Raw genomic sequence first — 17,611 nt, forward strand, 5'->3', positions numbered from 1 at the left:
ATGCAAAAAGAACCCTCACAGGTAAACCAAAGGTCCATTCTACCAGAGAGAAAGCAGCAACAGCAGCTTTAATAAGGAACATTCCTTTTGTAGAAATCTGTAAATCATCCACATGGAGGTCCGTTCATACTTTTGCGAGGCACTATTGCTTAGATTCTGATGCTAGAACAGATGCTCAACTCGTACAAGCTTCTCTAAAGAATCTCTGTGCTTAGCTGTTTCTGAGTATCTTCTTTTTCTCTTCCACCACCCTTTGTATGGATGGGCTTGCTATTCTATTCAGTGCTTATGATTATCAGTGGAGATCCCCTGAGAGATAAGGGCTAATCATAGACTTCCTGAAATAAGCTGAATATCTATACTTGAGAATATGTTTTAAAGAGGTGCTCCGGGATTCCCGCACGTTGGCGGGACTATTTTGTGCTTATGATTTCAATGGAGATTCCCCTGAGAGAGAACTAGGATTACATGTAAGAAACCATTCCTTCTTCAGGGCAAGTACCTTTCTATTGCAGAGTTCAGAGATGGCCACCACATTCTAAATTAGATTTGTTCTTGTTTGGGATGGGATTCTCACTATGTGGAGCCCATCTTAGTTAGGGAAAGATACACCAGACTCAATATTTTGGTTTCTTTCTTGAAGTATAGAATGTTACTTAAATCTGTATTCAAAATTAAATATATGAAATCATTATTCAAGATATTAATGTTTTTAATGATTAAATGTAAGAAACTATGAATTTACCTATTGCCTATCGCCATCTACCTTGGTTGGCCCCCATGATGAATCCTCTCCTGCTCTGACCACTGTAATGCATACTGAGTTCATGTTTCTGAGATACAATGAGTTAAGTATTTGGTGCAGCCCTGCCAAGATTCCCAGGTCCATGCATAATGTGCTGCCTCAAACTAGGTTTTACTTTGAATTCCGGGATGTGTAGTAATTTGTAGTTCATTACAAAACAGGACTAGAAGTCCCAGAATATAAAGAAAAAAACCTGGACTGGAGAAGCACATTTGGCATGGAGCTTGGAAACTAGGCAACTTTGCTTGTGCGACCTGCATGCCACATGTTAAAACCCTTAAGTGTTTTTCATTGGAGTATCTTTAAGTTAAGTAATGTTAACACCGTTTTTTTACAGTAACTAGAAATGACAAAAACTATAGAATTACACATTATAGACAAACAAGTTATTTTTAAATTTGTAGGAGGATGAATACAATCTTAGTATTTGTATGAAAATTCACCACCATGGAATCTTATTTGATGGTCATTAATGTGGTAACATATCTGCCTATGTGCGGGATCCTGGCATATATTTTTTTCTAAGAAGGGATTTTCTTACAATAAGCAAGGTGAAAACTTGGCACTCTTGACTCAGTTTACATGTGGTCCCTTTTTTGTTTCTGAGTTGGTATTCGGTCAAAAAGGATGGACCAGCTGGTTACCTGTCTAACCGCCTCTTCATGTAAAGGAATATTGACACCTCTCGTTTATGGTTTCCGAAACTCCACGGTCCTGAATGCATAGCAATGTCAGGAACCTATTTCTCTCATCTGCGGAGCAGCTTTCCTGTGCCCTTTTAAGCTTAGTTTTCACATTTTTAAAGTGTATTGTTGGCTTCTTTGGGCATCAGCAATGTCAGTTACACTTTCTGGAAATATAGATTTTATTTTTCTCCTTCTTACCAGGGACAATCTGTCCTCTACTGCCTTTCAGCTAGGATTTTGACATTTATTTGTTTTTATAAATTACCTTTTTGTGCTAAAAAGAAGTCTTTGAAAACATTTCACCAAATGTCCACATTTTGTGTGTGTGTGTTTGTGTTGATGTGCACCCATGTGCTGGACTGCAACACATTTGTGGGTTAACATAGAGGAGGTTCACCAACCCTGGTCCTAGAAGAAGGAGAAAATATCAGTCTACTTAAGGATCCATTACTAGCAAAAAGTTGAGAACTTCACTGGCAACCTGGGACTCAGTAATGGGCATCTTAGTTGCTACAACTTTTTGGGCTATTGTCTCCATTTCTGTTGCCTCACCATTTCTTATGGAGGAGATTTTTCCATTTATTACATTTTTTGATTGCCCCCCCCCCCCCCAAAAAAAACCATTTGCCTCCGGTTGTAGCTTAAAAGCTCAAAATAATTCATACATATTTCATATGATTCATGTTAATCTGTGATGGAGTTTGCCCTGGAAGTTGGACCATATGACTGGCCTCCTGGTGGATACCACAGTGTTGTAGTCTCAATGAAGTCATCCTACATCATCACTATAGCACCAGGTGTTTACTATAATAATTTAGCGATGAGGGTTGGTTGATAGAGGTGATTGGGTCGTAGTGAAGCTGGGTAGGATGGGTGGATGATGATGTTAGGTGTTGAACACAACAATTTAGCAATGAAGGAAGGTTGATAGAGGTGATTGGGGCAAGGTGTAGCTGGGTAGGATGGTTGGATGATGATGTTGGCTGATTAAATTATCGAGGATGGAAGGTAAGTTGCAAAATGCTGAGTTGGTGTAAGGAAGGTATTGTGGTAATAGCTACAATAAGTGGGAGTGAGATAGAAGCATCAATACGAGATAAGATTTGGCTTGCAGTACCACTGTTAGTGAATCTATGGGTCTTACACCCTTTACTTTGTTGGGGGGCAGGGCAGGGGGGTTCCAAAATTGTCCCTGTGTGGTTGAGAGAAGGGGCAAGATGGGGGGATAGGTGTGGGAGTTAGCAGAGGAGGGTGAAAAATGTAGGTAGACTAAAGGCAGTGCAGTGGGAGGGGTTCATAGAGGTGACATGTGTCGGGTCCTCCAAGTCTAGAGCTTTATATAAGGTCAAGTTGGTATCTGAGAACTAGGTGGAACTGGAGAATGGACAAAAACAGGACAAGAGAAGAGTGGTGTTATACCAGAAAGGTGGTGTATGCCGGGAAAGAAGAGAGGATATCGAGGCGTGCAGTGGGTGGATGATGATGTTGGGTGTGGAATTAAGGAATCGAGAAGGGAAGGTGGATTTCAAAGTGGTGAGTTTATACGAGGAAGTGGTGGTAGTGATGGCGAGGGTGAATTGGTATAAGAAAGAGGTGGTGGTGATGGTCAGGTGAGAGCATCAGAGGAAAGAAAGGAGGTAAGCTCTGGGAGGTTTGTGGTTCAGAATGAGTCAACCACTGCAGGCATTTCGGATCTTGGGTGAATACATTTTTGCATTTGGGGTTAAATTGTTGTTCTCTTAACTTGTACTATGTTCATAATTTTTATTTATTTCTTATATCAGGGAAAGAGATGCTGTAGGTTTATGGATCAATAGAACCCCTAAACATTCCACGTGATGCATGTTACTCTGTGGTGGAGTCTGTTCTGGAAGTTGGATTAGCTGACTGGCCTCCTAGAGAACACCACAGGGCTGCAGTCTCATTTAAGTCATTCTACATCATCACTCTGGCTCCAAAGGTTTAGGACAACACCTCTCTCTTCTGTGCTTGGTGTAAAAAAGTGACTACAGGTTATGCATACTGAGTAGTGGTTTGTTGTCAGTGGCTTACAAGGTTTATTTGAATACCTTACATTCAATGAGTTCCTTTCCTTTTTGTGTGGGAATCCAGCAAAAGGTCCTAAGAGCATCATTTCTGAAGATGTTGAAGGGAAGGGTGGTGATACAGAGACTATTGTCTTTATTATAGGACAGTGCTTACCGCATCTATATGAGTAGAATCCAGGAAGATTGATAGGCCCGTTTACGGATGCTTTACATCAGAGGCGAAGTGTTTCTCCTGTGAAGGTCTTGATATTTCTTTACTAGATTCTCCCACCATTGGATTTAGACCCCATACTGGCAGAGCTTACAGCAAAAGCAACAGCAGAGGCATCCTTTTTCTAATAAGTGCAAAAGCAGGTCAGCTGGGAAGACTTCAGCCACCATTACATGACTCTGCTTTCACTGCTCAGCACGACACTGGATGAGAGCATATGCAGCTTCGTCCAGAATGGCCGAGCATATCCAAACACAAATGGGTGTTAGCTATTGTACAGTATGCTTGTAAACTTAGATTTCAACGTCCCCTGCCGTACTTTCCACACATTGCATTGAAATATTTTGTCTTTGACTGGTAGATGCAGAAGGGCAATATTTTCATACTAAAAAGGGTTGCCAAATAGCTATCAGGCATTAAAGGAAACAAAGAGATAAATAAACGTACCCTCATTTGAAACAGGCAGATTGGATGTGCATAATATACTTAAGTGGTTAATACTTTTGTACACCAATCATACGGAAATGCAGTAAATTTCTTTCCTTCAAGCTCAACAACAAGCTCCACTAAAGCAGACTTCTGCTCCTTGGCTTAAAGTTGGCCAACGTGCCAAATACCTGGGAACAGGGAGGATACACTAATGGAATCAGTTAGACTATGCATGGATGACCGTTGTGTGACTGAGGTGGTGGTTGCAATGACTGCATCTGCCCAGCAAAATACGATGTGGCCCACCATACCAAAAGTTCTCTGTTATGTCTGGTTTTTGTTCTCCCTGGCGCGATTCACTTTAGAGAAAGAAAGAACTGTGCTGGTTGATGAGACAGACCGATATTGTAGAAGCTTACTAAGACATTTTTTTGGTGCGCTGCTGAAGTCAGACTCCAGACACCCCGTTGCAGAGCAGAGCCTTGCTACATATTTCTTTTTTCCCCCAGTGGATTGGGCTAAAATGGGCACTTACACCAAATCTATTTCATAGTGACAAAATATAATTGAAGTTGATACTATTTACAAAAGACATAACACTACTTTCTACAGGCCTATTTTCAGGAATTATAATTTGTAGCTATTGATTTGTGCTCTTCGATCCCACACTATGGTGGAGAGGTCCTTATGTCTGTTGATACTTCGATGTTGAAGTAGAATCACAAGTTTCCTTCTACCAGTAAACTTCTAACTTAAGACACTGGACTTTCAATGTTCTGTTCAATAGAAACCATCTCACAGCAAGCCGGAAAGCAGCGTGGACCTCAGAGGAGCCATCCTAGAGTGGGCCCGGGACATGTCAAGCAAGAAGAACGTTATCCATGTAGGTTTGTTGGACTCCTAAAGCACCTACGCTTTTAAGGACTGCTATCTCTAAAAAGCTACTGCAATCTCTGCTCATTTCTTATCATCTGCTGTAGTGTTGCCAGTAGTGTCTTCTCTCATGTCCACATTTTCTTTTCTGTTGCCTCTTTTTTTGCTTGTGTGCTGCTTCTCTCTTTGTTCTCTGTTGCTTCCTCTGGGCTCCTGTTTCACTTTCTTTTGTAGTCTACAGGACATGTTTTCTGTACTTCATCTAGCCCTCTGGGTGTCTTCTGCCTTGCAGATTTTTGAATGCATACTGTTTCCTCCATCTATTATAAAGCCCCTTCTTGTTTCTCGTCCTGTTACCAGCTGGTGTTTCTTGGGAAGCCACTTCTCAGTCCTGCATTCTACCATGCATGTTAATATCGTGTTCATCAACTCCATTTTCTACAGCTTTCCCCAATTCTTGTCCTGTCTCTTTTTTTTTGGTATTTAATTTTATTTATGCAGGTCCAGGTTCCAAAACTATCTCTTTTTTTCTCTGTCTTCTTCCTCTTGCTTTGGAATTTTTTGATTTACAACACAGTAATATTGATTGCTCGCCATGAACGCCGATCGCTGACCTATTTTAGGTTAAAATTATTTCAACGACTGGTCCCTTGTAATCGGGGTTGTTTCAAATACTCAGACCTGCCCCCATGCAGCTGCGAAAACATCGCGATTAATGACACATTACATGTATGTTTTGCCCAAAATATAGTTACCTGCACCACAATTTTATACGCCCAATTTTATCACCGCTTAATTTTAACCAAGTTAGGCCATCCTTACTTTTTTTACAGCTGTTGAATTCACCTATTACCTGCTTTTTTCTTGTGCGCTTTCTGGTGGGAGTTTTTAAACATGAATGACTATGATACTGATATTCTATATGTTGTTTTTAACTGAAATGTTTTGTCTTTTGTGATTTTATCTATAAAATCAAATAAAGATTATGATGATGATGATGATTGCTGATCAAAATATGCTAGAGAAGTTAGTGGAGGTGGTCTTGGCTGAAAGATATTGACCTATTTATGGTGGTTGAATGATTCTCAAGGGGACCCTGGCCCACATTTCCATACCATTAGCCACATATACACCTCCCTCTAAGAAGCTGGTATTCTTGAAGGGAGGGCCAAATTGTATTCTGCATGTAGGGGGGCTTTCAAGTCAGTCGTTTCAGCCAGCATGTCTCCTGAAGGGATTACAGAATCCTGGTCAGAGAAACAACCTTGAATTGTTTCATTGGAAGGCCCTTGGTACTAGAATAGTTTCAGAAGGGTCTTGAGGCTTCCTTCTAAAGAGGGAAGAATATGGAGTAAGTTGAAGCCCAGCCACATCTCTGATGTAGAAAATATCTTGATAGCTCCCAACTCCGATTGCTTCTAGATCTCTTTAATCAGTGTTTGGAATAGAGAATGATGTATAGGCGAATGAGTTGGGGCATATTTTTTCAAGTTATACTTACTTGAGATAACTCTATAACTTCTGGATTTCTATGGTTGTGTGTGTGTAAAATCTCAACCTACCTAAAACCACTCTGTAACCTTTGTTTTTTTAGTGAACATCTATGGTTTTTAAAATTCTATTTCCTAACTATAACGTCCCTGTAACCTTTTCCTTTTCACTGAATTTCTAGTTTTGTATTAATGTAAAGTAATATTTCATTACCATAAGTTAATCGTTGCCAACCCTCCCCCCCAACATGCAGTCAATCCCCCGCCATGCACAGCCTTCGTCCGTGCGCTGTGGGGGAGGCCCTACAGTCAACTCCCTGCATACAACCAACCCCACACCATACACAGCATTTAACCGTGCGCAGCGTGGGGTTGGTCAGAAGGCCTAGCCTTCGGCCACATCCTGTGGCCAACCCCCTAAAGGCAGCACACCTGCGGCCCCCTCCCTGGGCTGCTTTTGGGTTTGGGGATCCCATACCCCTTGGCCCAGTGCATTTTATATGGGGAGAGGGTCACAAGGCCCACCTCCCCAGGCCGATTTTGATCCCGGGGACCCCATCTCAGTGATGGGGCAGGGAAACAGATACAGTATTCTGCTCCCACAGAAGCGGGAGCCAAAGTTGTTAGCATAACAAAAAATACTTTACCTATGGAAACTAGGTGCTAACTATAACTTCTTACTGGCAACCGCGGTGTCCATGAAATAGTAATGCTAAAAAAGCAACTAAGATTAATATTTTTTTTTAACTTGTAAGACAAATTTTCTGTGAATGTTAACAAAACAAAATTGTGAAATGCCCTTTTTTATTTTTTCACAAAAATATACACAATTGCACGTCTATGTTTATGCACTGTAGCGTCTAAAAGACTCATGAAACAAACTATGGTCATGTGACCAAGACCCCGTGTGAGGCTCTTCATCTTACCTAAAGTGGTCCAGTTTTCATGTGTGTGTATATATATATCCAGTGCAGTCCTGGCAGACAGCAAATCACCGCTTCTACCCAGCAGGAACAGACCTCTCAACGCAAGTAGATTTCCAATATTAGCTTTTATTCAGGTTTCATTCACCAATAAATACATACAAAAGGCATCCGCCTTACGTCCGTGACGCGTTTCAGCCGCTGACGTGCGGTCTTGATCACAAGATTTGCAGGGTCTGACACTGTTTGCGTACTTCTGTTGCAGGGCTGGGGAGCTGTTAGGGCTGTATGTAGGCCTTCGGTGTATATATATATATATATATATATATACATATATATATTCATAGACGTTATAGTTAGAAATTAGCATTTAAAAATCCTTAGAAATTCACAGAAAATACCATAGGTTTCAGGGGTGTTATAGTTATCTGGCCATTTCACTCGTACAAAACCATAGAAATTCCTCCGTTATAGTTAGTTCTGCTAACTATAACTCACGCGCCCACAATGCACTGCTGATGATGTCACATATTGCATCATTCATGACATGGTCAGTGACATCACTGATGACATCACTGATGACATCTCAAATTACATCACTGATGACATCACTGATGAGATCATCCAGTGAATGTGGTTTAGTTTGAAATTTAAATATGTATTATATATATATATATATATATACCAATCTGTATTGAAGATTGAGTGGATATATAACTGTCTGGATGGAGGATTTAGTAGCTGTCTGACTGTCTGTTTAAGTGAGTAATTAAAAGTGTCTCACTTAATACATGGATTAGTAACTAAACTATGTGAATGTGTGCATCACTGTCTCTGTTGTTGTAACATGCTGCATCAGTTGGTCACTAACTACATGAGTGTGTATATTAGTTATTGATTAGTTGGGTGAGTATTTGTATGGGACACTGAGTTTGTGTGTGGTTGGATGGTGTGTGTGTAACTCTATGCATATATGTGTGAATGGTTGATTTACTAGGTGTATAGGTTTAAGAGTGCATGTGGAAACAGTTGTTTGGGTGAATGAGTGTATTTATTTGTGTGTTGGTGAGCGAATATATGTTTTAGTTGTACATCTTCAACAAAGTAAAAAAATAAAAGGCATTGTATGTGGGAGTTGGTGTATATAAATAAGTATGTGTAAGAGTCAGTGATTGTGAGAGTAACTATATGAATGAGTGTATAATTGTAATGGTGAATTTTTAACATATTGACTATGAGTTACTATGTGTTTGAATAAATGAGGTGTTGGATAATTGTGTAAGTGAGTAAATGTAAGTGTGATTAATTTTTTTCATGAGTGAGTAGGATGACTGCATAACCGACTAAGATGACTGCTGATGTGTCAATGTCTATATAAGTGTATAAGTGCATTTGATAGTGTTCTATTAATTAGTAACTGCATGTATAAATGATTCTGTTGTTGAATGGGTAGTTGTGTGTGTAGACTTAGGAATCAGTGAGTCGGTATGTAGTAACTGGTATTGGTGTGTCAATGGTTTCAAATATGGTACAATGTATTTTACAGTGAGTGATGAAAGGTTATACTAGTGTATGATGAGGTGTATCAGATTGTCACGTGGATGATGTCATCAGTGATGTCATTTGAGATGTCATCAGTGATGTCATCAGTGATGTCACTGACCATGTCATGAATGATGCAATATGTGACATCATCAGCAGTGCATTGCGGGCGTGCGAGTTATAGTTAGCAGAACTAACTATAACGGAGGAATTTCTAGGGTTTTGTATGAGTGAAATGGCCAGCAAACTATAACACCCCTGAAACCTATGGTTTTTTCTGTGAATTTCTAAGGTTCTTTAAATGCTAATTTCTAACTATAACGTCTCTGAAACCTATGGTTTTTTTCAGTGAATTTCAAAGCTTTTTTTAAATGCTAATTTCTAACTATAACGTCTCAGAAACCTATGGTTTTTTTCAGTGAATTTCAAAGGTTTTTTAAATGCAAATTTTTAAGTGTGATGGTAGTTATACCTATTTTTTTGTAATGATTTTCTACAGTTTTTTAACTGTTTATAAATGTTTTATTCATTAAATAACATTATATTTTTCTGAAAATTGCAAAAAAAAGAAAAAATCAAACTGAAATATTGATTAATTTTCTTGTTTTCATTTTTTATTTTAATATATTTATATTATTTTCTTTAAAAAAAATCCATTTTTTTTTCGGAGTCGTGCACTCAAAGCGTACAGATCACGGTGGGTGCACGCATTCTAGCTGCCATTTTAGAAAAGTCGTGAAGGATCCGCGTACGGTGTGCGACGGCTGCATGTTTTTCAGTTACATCATATACATTTAATATTACGTGATGTGCGCGATTGATATGCGACCAGTCCATGACTCCTGCTCCCTCGCATTTGCAACACATGCGCATTACGGTACGAGATGCTTGCGCGGTTGCGGGTCCCGCGTGACGTCCTACACGTGCTGGGGCACGTTGGGTGCACGACTCCCGCAAAAAAAATGTATGTTCCAAAATGATATGTATGTGTCTTTAATATACATATTAGGGCAAAAGATTATCTAAGATATTCATAAAAATAATATATTTGTACTTATAATAAACGTATATTATAAGTCGGGTACGTGCATCGTGAGTGCAGAGAACCAGGTCAGCAGAGCTGCTATAGAGCCAGAGAAACCAGGTCAGCAGAGCCGTTGTGGAGCCAGAGAACCAGGTCAGCAGAGCTGCTCTAGAGCCTAAGAAGCAGGTCAGCAGAGCTGCTCTAGAGGCAGAGAACCAGGTCAGCAGAGCTGCTGTAGAGCCAGAGAAACCAGGTCAGCAGACCTGCTTTAGAGGGAGAGAACCAGGTCAGCAGAACTGCTTTAGAGCCAGAAAACCAGGTCAGCAGAGCTGTTCTAGAGCCAGAGAACCAGGTCAGCAGAGCTGCTTTAGAGCCAGAGAACCAGGTCAGCAGAGCTGCTCTAGAGGCAGAGAACCAGGTCAGCAGAACTGCTTTAGAGCCAGAGAACCAGGTCAGCAGAGCTCTTTAGAGGGAGAGAACCAGGTCAGCAGAGCTGCTTTAGAGCCAGAGAACCGGCTCAGCAGAGCTGCTCCAGAGCTAGAGAACCAGGTCAGCAGAACTGCTTTAGAGCCAGAGAACCAGGTCAGCAGAGCCACTTTAGAGCCAGAGAACCAGGTCAGCAGAGCTGCTTTAGAGCCAGAGAACCAGGTCAGCAGAGCCGCTCTAGAGGCAGAGAACCAGGTAAGCAGAGCCGCTTTAGATGGAGAGAACCAGGTCAGCAGAGCTGCTTTAGAGCCAGAGAACCAGGTCAGCAGAGCTGCTCTAGAGCCAGAGAAAGCAGGTCAGCAGAGCTGCTTTAGAGGGAGAGAACCAGGTCAGCAGAGATGCTTTAGAGCCAGAGAACCAGGTCAGCAGAGCTGCTTTAGAGCCATAGAACCAGGTCAGCAGAGCTGCTCTAGAGGCAGAGAACCAGGTCAGTAGAGCTGATTTAGAGGGAGAGAACCAGGTCAGCAGAGCTGCTTTAGAGCCAGAGAACCAGGTCAGCAGAGCTGCTCTAGAGCCAGAGAACCAGGTCAGCAGAACTGCTTTAGAGCCATAGAACCAGGTCAGCAGAGCTGCTTTAGAGCCAGAGAACCAGGTCAGCAGAACTGCTCTAGAGCCTAAGAACCGGGTCAGCAGAGCTGCTCTAGAGCCAGAGAACCAGGTCAGCAGAGCTGCTGTAGAGCCAGCGAAACGAGGTCAGTAGAGCTGCTTTAGAGCCAGAGAACCAGGTCAGCAGAGCTGCTTTAGAGGGAGAGAACCAGGTCAGCAGAGCTGCTTTAGAGCCAAGGGACCAGGTCAGCAGAGCTGCTCTAGAGCCAGAGAACCAGGTCAGCAGAGCTGTTGTAGAGCCAGAGAACCAGGTCAGCAGAGCTTCTCTAGAGTTTAAGAACTAGGTCAGCAGAGCTGCTCTAGAGCCTAAGAACCAGGTCAGCAGAACTGCTTTAGAGCCATAGAACCGGGTCAGCAGAGCTGCTTTAGAGCCAGAGAACCAGGTCAGCAGAGCTGTTGTAGAGCCAGAGAACCAGGTCAGCAGAGCCTCTTTAGAGCCTAAGAACTAGGTCAGCAGAGCTGCTCTAGAGCCAGAGAACCAGGTCAGTAGAGCTGCTTTAGAGCCATAGATCCGGGTCAGCAGAGCTGCTTTAGAGCCAGAGAACCAGGTCAGCAGAGCTGTTGGAGAGCCAGTGAACCAGGTCAGCAGAGCTGCTCTAGAGCCTAAGAACCAGGTCAGCAGAGCTGTTGTAGAGCCAGAGAACCAGGTCAGCAGAGCTGCTGTAGAGCCAGAGAAACTAGGTCAGCAGAGCCGTTGTAGAGCCAGAGAACCAGGTGAGCAGAGCTGCTCTAGAGCCTAAGAAGCAGGTCAGCAGAGCTGCTCTAGAACCAGAGACCCAGGTAAGCAGAGCTGCTCTAGAGCCAGAGACCCAGGTCAGCAGAGCTGCTCTAGAGACCGAGAACCAGGTCAGCAGAGCTGCTGTAGAGCCAGATAAACCAGGTCAGCAGAGCTGCTTTAGATGGAGAGAACCAGGTCAGCAGAACTGCTTTAGAGCCAGAAAACCAGGTCAGCAGAGCTGCTCTAGAGCCAGAGAACCAGGTCAGCAGAGCTGCTTTAGAGCCAGAGATCCAGGTCAGCAGAGCTGCTCTAGAGGCAGAGAACCAGGTCAGCAGAACTGCTTTAGAGCCAGAGAACCAGGTCAGCAGAGCTCTTTAGAGGGAGAGAACCAGGTCAGCAGAGCTGCTTTAGAGCCAGAGAACCGGGTCAGCAGAGCTGCTCCAGAGCCAGAGAACCAGGTCAGCAGAGCTGCTTTAGAGCCAGAGAACCAAGTCAGCAGAGCCACTTTAGAGCCAGAGAACCAGGTCAGCAGAGCTGCTTTAGAGCCAGAGAACAAGGTCAGCAGAGCTGCTCTAGAGGCAGAGAACCAGGTCAGCAGAGCTGCTTTAGAGGGAGAGAACCAGGTCAGCAGAGCTGCTTTAGAGCCAGAGAACCAGGTCAGCAGAGTGCTTTAGAGCCAGAGAACCAGGTCAGCAGAGCTGCTCTAGAGCCAGAGAAAGCAGGTCAGCAGAGCTGCTTTAGAGGGAGAGAACCAGGTCAGCAGAGATACTTTAGAGCCAGAGAACCAGGTCAGCAGAGCTGCTTTAGAGCCATAGAACCAGGTCAGCAGAGCTTCTCTAGAGGCAGAGAACCAGGTCAGTAGAACTGATTTAGAGGGAGAGAACCAGGTCAGCAGAGCTGCTTTAGAGCCAGAGAACCAAGTCATCAGAGCTGCTCTAAAGCCAGAGAACCAGGTCAGCAGAACTGCTTTAGAGCCATAGAACCAGGTCAGCAGAGCTGCTTTAGAGCCAGAGAACCAGGTCAGCAGAACTGCTCTAGAGCCTAAGAACCGGGTCAGCAGAGCTGCTCTAGAGCCAGAGAACCAGGTCAGCAGAGCTGCTTAAGAGGGAGAGAACCAGGTCAGCAGAGCTGCTTTAGAGCCTAGGGACCAGGTCAGCAGAGCTGCTCTAGAGCCAGAGAACCAGGCCAGCAGAGCTGTTGTAGAGCCAGAGAACCAGGTCAGTAGAGCTGCTTTAGAGCCAGAGAACCAGGTCAGCAGAGCTGCTTAAGAGGGAGAGAACCAGGTCAGCAGAGCTGCTTTAGAGCCAAGGGACTAGGTCAGCAGAGCTGCTCTAGAGCCAGAGAACCAGGCCAGCAGAGCTGTTGTAGAGCCAGAGAACCAGGTCAGCAGAGCTGCTGTAGAACCAGCGAAACCAGGTCAGTAGAGCTGCTTTAGAGCCAGAGAACCAAGTCATCAGAGCTGCTCTAGAGCCAGAGAACAAGGTCAGCAGAACTGCTTTAGAGCCATAGAACCAGGTCAGCAGAGCTTCTTTAGAGCCAGAGAACCAGGTCAGCAGAACTGCTTTAGAGCCTAAGAACCGGGTCAGCAGAGCTGCTCTAGAGCCAGAGAACCAGGTCAGCAGAGCTGCTGTAGAACCAGCGAAACCAGGTCAGTAGAGCTGCTTTAGAGCCAGAGAACCAGGTCAGCAGAGCTGCTTTAGAGGGAGAGAACCAGGTCAGCAGAGCTGCTTTAGAGCCAAGGGACCAGGTCAGCAGAGCTGCTCTAGAGCCAGAGAACCAGGTCAGCAGAGCTGTTGTAGAGCCAGAGAACCAGGTCAGCAGAGCTTCTCTAGAGCCTAATAACTAGGTCAGCAGACCTGCTCTAGAGCCTAAGAACCAGGTCAGCAGAACTGCTTTAGAGCCATAGAACCGGGTCAGCAGAGCTGCTTTAGAGCCAGAGAACCAGGTCAGCAGAGCTTCTCTAGAGCCTAAGGCCTATGTCAGCAGAGCTGCTCTAGAGCCAGAGAACCAGGTCAGCAGAGCTGCTGTAGAGCCAGAGAAACCAGGTCAGCCGAGCTTCTTTAGTGGGAGAGAACCAGGTCAGCATAGCTGCTTCAAAGCCAGAGAACCAGGCCAGCATAGCTGCTTTAGAGCCAGAGAACCAAGTCAGCAGAGCTGTTTTAGAGCCATAGAACCAGGTCAGCAGAGCTGCTTTAGAGCCAGAGAACCAGGTCAGCAGAGCTGCCCTAGAGCCTAAGAACCAGGTCAGCAGAGCTGCTCTAGAGCCAGAGAACCTGGTCAGCAGAGCTGCTGTAGAGCCAGAGAAAGCAAGTCAGTAGAGCTGCTTTAGAGGGAGAGAACCAGGTCAGCAGAGGTGCTCTAGAGGGAGAGAACCAGGTCAGCAGAGCTGCTCTAGAGCCAGAGAACCATGTCAGCAGAACTACTTTAGAGCCATAGAACTGGGTCAGCAGAGCTGCTTTAGAGCCAGAGAACCAGGTCAGCAGAGCTGTTGTAGAGCCAGAGAACCAGATCAGCAGTGCTGCTCTGTAGCCTAAGAACTAGGTTAGCAGAGCTGCTCTAGAGCCAGAGAACCAGGTCAGCAGACCTGCTGTAGAGCCAGAGAAACCAGGTCAAGAGAGCTGCTTTAGAGGGAGAGAACCAGGTCAGCAAAGCTGCTTTAGAGCCAGAGAACCAGGTCAGCAGAGCTGCTCTAGCTGACACTGACTGACTGACACTGACACTGACTGACACTGACACTGACTGACACTGACTGACTGAAACTGACTGACTGACAATGACTGACACTGACTGACTGACACTGACTGACACTGACACTGACTGACACTGACACTGATTGACTGAAACTGACTGACTGACTGACAATGACTGACACTGATTGACTGACACTGACTGACTGACACTGACTGACTGACTGACACTGATTGACTGACACTGACGGACACTGATTGACTGACACTGACTGACACTGATTGACTGACACTGACTGACTGACTAACACTGACTGACTACTCTCTACTACTCTACTACTCACTCACTATGTCTACTACTCTCTCTCTACTACTCACTCTCTACTACTCTACTACTCACTCTCTACTGCTCACTCTCTACTACTCTCTTCTACTCACTCTCTACTACTCACTCTCTACTACTCTCTCTCTACTACTCACTCTCTACTACTCTCTACTACTCACTCTACTACTCTCTACTACTCTACCACTCACTCTCTACTACTCCACTACTCACTCTCTACTACTCTCTCTCTACTACTCACTCTCTACTACTCTACTACTCTCTACTACTCACTCTCTACTACTCTCTACTACTCACTCTACTACTCACTCACTACTACTCTCTACTACTCACTCTCTACTACTCACTCTCTACTACTCTCTCTACTACTCTCTACTACTCTCTCTACTACTCACTCTCTACTACTCACTCTCTACTACTGTACTACTCCTCTCTCTACTACTCACTCTACTATTCTCTACTACTCACTCTGCTACTCTCTACTACTCTCTACCACTCACTCTCTACTACTCTCTCTACTACTCTCTCTCTACTACTCACTCTCTACTACTCACACTACTACTCTGTACTACTCACTCTCTACTACTCTCTCTCTAGTACTCGCTCTCTCTACTACTCACTCTCTACTACTCACTCTCTACTACTCACTCTACTACTCTCTACTACTCTCTACCACTCACTCTCTACAACTCTACTACTCACTCTCTGCTACTCTCTACTTCCCTCTCTCTACTACTCACTCTCTACTGCTCACTCTACTACTCTCTACTACTCACTCTCTACTACTCTCTCTCTACTACTCACTCTCTACTATTCACTCTACTAATCACTCTCTACTACTCGCTCTCTACTACTCGCTCTCTACTACTCTCTACTACTCACTCTCCACTACTCACTGTCTACTACTCGCTCTCTACTACTCTCTACTACTCTCTCTACTACTTACTCTCTACTACTCTACTACTCTCTACTACTCTCTCTACTACTCACTCTCTACTACTCACTCTCTACTACTGTACTACTCCTCTCTCTACTACTCACTCTACTATTCTCTACTACTCACTCTGCTACTCTCTACTACTCTCTACCACTCACTCTCTGCTACTCTCTCTACTACTCTCTCTCTACTACTCACTCTCTACTACTCACACTACTACTCTGTACTACTCACTCTCTACTACTCTCTCTCTAGTACTCTCTCTCTCTACTACTCACTCTCTACTACTCACTCTCTACCACTCCCTACTGCTCACTCTCCACTACTCACTCTCTACTACTCGCTCTCATCTACTCTCTGCTACTCACTATACTACTCACTCTCTACTACTCTACTACTCTCTCTACTTCTCACTCTCTACTACTCTCTCTACTACTCACTCTCTACTACTCTCTACTACTCACTCTCTACTACACACTCTCTACTACTTGCTCTCTAATACTCACTCTCTACTACTCTATAGTACTCACTCTACTACTCACTCTCTACTCCTCTCTACAACTCACTCTCTACTACTCCACTACTCTCTACGACTCACTGTCTACTACTCACACTCTACTACTCTCTACTACTCTCTCTCTAACTCTGTACTACTCACTCTCTACTACTCTCTACTACTCACTCTCTACTACTCTCTCTCTACTACTCTCTACTACTCACTCTCTACTACTCTCTCTCTACTACTCTCTCTCTACTACTCTACTACTCACTCTCTACTACTCACTCTACTACTCACTCTGCTACTCACTCTCTGCTACTCAGTCTCTACTACTCTCTACTACTCACTCTACTGCTCACTCTCTACTACTCTCTAATACTCTCTCTGTGCTACTCACTCTACTACTCACTCTCTACTGCTCACTCTCTACTACTCACTCTCTACTACTCTCTACTACTCTCTACTACTCACTCTCTACTACTCACTCTCTTCTACTCTACTACTCACTCTCTACTACTCGCTCTACTACTCTCTATTACTCACTCTGCTACTCTCTCTACTACTCTCTACTACTCTCTACTACTCACTCTCTACTCTCTATTACTCACTCTCTACTCTCTACCTCTCTACCTCTCTCTACCTCTCTCTCTACTACTCTCTACCTCTCTACCTCTCTACCTCTCTACCTCTACCTCTCTACCTCTACACCTCTACCTTTACACCTCTACCTTGCTACCTCGCTCTACCTCTCTACACGCACACATATGCACATATATATATGCAGATATATGCATTTGCATTTATATATATGTACATACATATATATATAACCATATATATAATCTGCATATCTATAGAAATACAATTATAAATGCATGCATACATATACATATATGCATACATATGCATGTTATGTACATGAAAGTTTGAAAAACACTAATACAAGCAAAGTTAAAAGCCACCTAATTACAAACAGAATTGCTTTAACTTAAACGAGGGCGAGACCTTTTGCATTTCCAATGCTTATTTACTTTGGTTCCATCAAGAAGGCATTCAGATGTGTCACACATTTGCGATAGATTCTGAATGGTAGCACTCTATTTGCTCCTTAGATCACTGTAGTAAAGCTACTGCTCACCAGGGAAGTCTGCTGCTGGTTTTCAAAGTGCATGTTTCAGTCTGCATGTCAGAATTTTGTAATGAAATAGAAGAGGATTTGAGAAGTCAAAATGTGCCCTAATTTTTTTTCTGCAGCACTAATCATAATTTCTATGGCAAAATGAACCCCCTTATTTTGTTCCTTT

At 43.6% G+C, this 17,611-nt stretch overlaps 1 protein-coding gene across 11 annotated transcripts in view; it reads left to right on the top strand.

The window, feature by feature from the left end:
* Positions 1 to 17,611, top strand: part of ARHGAP9 (Rho GTPase activating protein 9) — a 921,400-nt gene that overhangs the window by 356,464 nt on the left and 547,325 nt on the right. For 9 of the 11 annotated variants that reach the window (XM_085654614.1, XM_085654612.1, XM_085654615.1 and 6 more), the window contains one exon: positions 4,967 to 5,062. The exons of the other annotated variants lie outside the window; for them this stretch is intronic. In XM_085654614.1, the coding sequence (XP_085510740.1) occupies positions 4,967 to 5,062 (96 nt within the window). The remainder of the gene's footprint in view (positions 1 to 4,966; positions 5,063 to 17,611) is intronic. 11 annotated transcript variants of the gene reach the window in all.

This window comes from Triturus cristatus, chromosome 4_1, assembly GCF_964204655.1.
Source record: "Triturus cristatus chromosome 4_1, aTriCri1.1, whole genome shotgun sequence".
NCBI lineage: Eukaryota > Metazoa > Chordata > Amphibia > Caudata > Salamandridae > Triturus > Triturus cristatus.